The 3113-nt window shown below is 49.5% G+C and overlaps 1 protein-coding gene across 2 annotated transcripts in view; it reads right to left on the bottom strand.

The window, feature by feature from the left end:
• Window positions 1–3113, bottom strand: part of CARD10 (caspase recruitment domain family member 10) — a 33173-nt gene that overhangs the window by 10760 nt on the left and 19300 nt on the right. For both annotated transcript variants that reach the window (XM_019515252.1, XM_019515253.1), the window contains exons 12-14: window positions 2431–2551; window positions 1642–1822; window positions 557–680 (exon numbers count right to left, since the gene is read on the bottom strand). In XM_019515252.1, the coding sequence (XP_019370797.1) occupies window positions 557–680; window positions 1642–1822; window positions 2431–2551 (426 nt within the window). The remainder of the gene's footprint in view (window positions 1–556; window positions 681–1641; window positions 1823–2430; window positions 2552–3113) is intronic.

Here is a 3113-nt window from a genome sequence, read left to right as displayed (position 1 = left end):
AGGGTCCAGAGGAGGGCCACCCGCATGATCTGGGGACTACAGGGCAGACCCTACGTTGAAAGACTGCAGGACCTAAACCTGTTCAGCCTTCACAAGAGAAGGCTGAGAGGGGACCTGGTGACTGTCTATAAACTCACTAGGGGGGACCAGAAGGGTTTGGGGGAGACACTGTTTCCCCTAGCGCCCCTTGGCATAACAAGGAATAATCAACACAAATTATTGGACAGTAGGTTTAGATTAGACATCCGCAAGAACTACTTCACAGTTAGGGCAGCTTGGAGCTGGAACCAACTTCCAGGGGAAGTGGTACTGGCTCCTACCCTGGGGATCTTTAAGAAGAGGCTTGATGCCTACCTGGCTGGACTCATTTGAGTCCAGTTTTTCTCCCGCCCAGGCGGGGGGTCGGACTTGAAGATCTACAAGGTCCCTTCTGACCCTACTTCTATGATTCTATGATTCTATGAAGGGAGATCCAGGCTGAATGAACAAAGAGGCTGAGGTCATCCACTTGCCTCTTTCCCCAGCAGGGAAACTGAGAGCATCTGCTGGGATTTACCTTGCATGTCTGGCTGGAAGATGAGACCAGCTAGGTCATCCAAGTGCAGCAGGCTCAGGTAAGCCACCTCCTGTGTGCAGTTCTCCAGGGATAGCACCTCTTCCCCCAGTGATGTCCCCCTCACCTACCAAGGACAAATGGACAGCATGCCACAAAAGGAACAAGCATGCTTTCCCACTCCATTTCCCAGCTCCCTCCCTCCAGCTTCTCAATGGCATCTTCAGTGAAAAGAAACAAACAAGAGTGGTGGAAGGGACAGAAATGCTCATGACTCAGGGATTCACCCAGCTGCTGTCCACTGGGCCTAGGAAAGACACTGACCCTAAGGAAAAGTTATCTCACATCTGCCTGAAGTTTCTTACACCTTCCTCTGAACCATTTGTTACTGGCCACTGTTAGTGACAGGATCGTAGACTAGACATCCCATATAGCATAACAGTTCTGTTTCTCATCGTTTTTTTCCCCCTTCCTATGACTCCATTTAACTACAAAACCTTGCTATATGTTACAGTGCAATGCCTTTCAACCTATTCTGGGCTGTGAATATGTCATGCATCCGGTCTGGAAAGCACTTTAGATTAACAGAATGGCTGGCAGGCACTAGAGCAACAGATAGGGGTATTACTGTCCCAGTTATAGGTCTTACTTTTTTCCTCCTCCCTTGAATGGAAGGAATCTTAAAGTTAATCATTTGAGAGAGACTCATTATCTGAACAGTGGTAGATAGATATGCTTACTTGCAGTATGCATATTAGTCTGTGTGTGCTGTAGAGGTCTAGGCAAGGACTTTTCTATGGTAAACATGAGACATCAAGCTGGAACTCAGCACTATGTGGAAGCCCCATGGGAACTAGACTTGATGGCCTGGGATGTCCCTCTTAGCCTCTGTTCCTGTCTGATAGTTCAGAAGTTGTGTCCCTAGCTTACTAATGTTGAGGTTCTTGGTTCAAGCCTCCAGTACAGGGCTCTGGATCAGCTACTCAGCCCCTGCCCTATTCATGATGTAATTGTAATTGACATTTAATAAAGGTCCCCTGCGTAAGTGGAGCTGTAATCTCACACATCTGAATAATTTTCTGACTTACCTCTAAGAGCCGACAACCTTCTCTGAGTCCTGCACTCTCGGCCTTTGAGCCTGGCTTCACCCACTGGACATAAATCCCTGTTTTGTTCCCCCCCAGGACAGAGATGTCTCCTCCAAGGCCCCTTTTCTGGGGCACTAGACTGCGCAGGTGACCCAAGCTACAGAGCTGTACCACCAGGGACCTGGTGACAGGAAAAAAAAAAGGGAAATTCAAGTTCCCTGCCTTTGCAAGCAGTTGTATTCCTTGACTGGTGCACCATGTTGCTGGGTACTCCCTTAGGTGATATATCAAGTCTAACCAACTACAAACAGGATTAAGACATGAGTTGACCATATCTGTATGACTAAGGGATCCAAACCACATTTATTAAACTCCCATAGCCCAATCCCACCATGGGCCGGACCCAAAGAGAACCCAAGATGGACTTCTTTGAAAACAGGATCTTCCATTGTTGAAGCCCTAGTTTACACCCTAAGGAGGATGTTCCCAACTCAAGGGGCTGTCCCCATCTCCAGCCCCAATGCCAGGTGTATCTCAGGTCATCACAACAGACACAGGCACAGAAAAAAGTGGGGTCCCTTTTAAGAAGTGGAATCTGAGTGAATCCCTTGGACTCCATTTTCTCTTCCCTTCAGAAAAGGCCAGTGTGGAACTGAGGTCCTAGCTCAGGAAGCCACAAGTGACATGAAGACTGCCCAGAGTGGGGGACACTTCATTAGTCTGGGGGGAATCCTGATCCTCTTTCAGCATCGAGTCTAACTCAAGGAAGAGTGTATCAAAGGGAGGCACCTCCAGGTGGGCTCCATCCGGTCAGAGAGGCTGGACAAGCAGAGCTCTGACTGCACCCTGGTATTCAAGCTGCTGGAAGAGGAGGAGAGGCCGGCCATTGAGGCAGAAGTGGTACCACTCCCTAGAGGAGAAAGAGAGGGAAGGGAGCACGTCACCTCTGACAGATGCATAAACTCAGAACCAAGTAGGGGTCCCATGCGGGGTTAGGGGTTGGCTAGTCAGCCAGGTCAGCTGTGGGTAAGGAGGTAGGGATCTGCATTGGATCTCCGTGTCCCCAGAATGGACTTTAGAACAGGCAGTGCCCCCCACCACACCCCATGCCTCTTCAGCTGGTGGCTGGTGGGTGTCTGACTGCAGAACCCAGGTAGCCCGTACACACCCACCCACTCCCCCAGCCCCACATCACTAGCACATGCCAAAGAACCAGCCAGCTGCAAGATATACAACAGGACAGACTCTGGAGATTTACAACCCGTCACCACGATCCGATAACACCCTGAAGCCGAAGCATTTATCTCTTCCAGTTCCTAGTCCTCTGACTCCGAATCGAATTCTCCGTCAAATAAAACTCGCTATAAATTAAATATAGCAAAGGAGAATATGCTAAAGCTTCCGCAGGAGACAAGCGATTCTCTCCAGACATAGCTGTTGCAGCCAACTGGGGAAATGTGGGGCAATGGCGC

Source organism: Gavialis gangeticus, unplaced genomic scaffold (assembly GCF_001723915.1).
Source record: "Gavialis gangeticus isolate Ggan-Ray unplaced genomic scaffold, GavGan_comp1, whole genome shotgun sequence".
Taxonomy (NCBI): Eukaryota; Metazoa; Chordata; order Crocodylia; family Gavialidae; genus Gavialis; species Gavialis gangeticus.
Note: the sequence above shows the minus strand (reverse complement) of the source record. Positions and strands in the feature narration are given on the sequence as shown.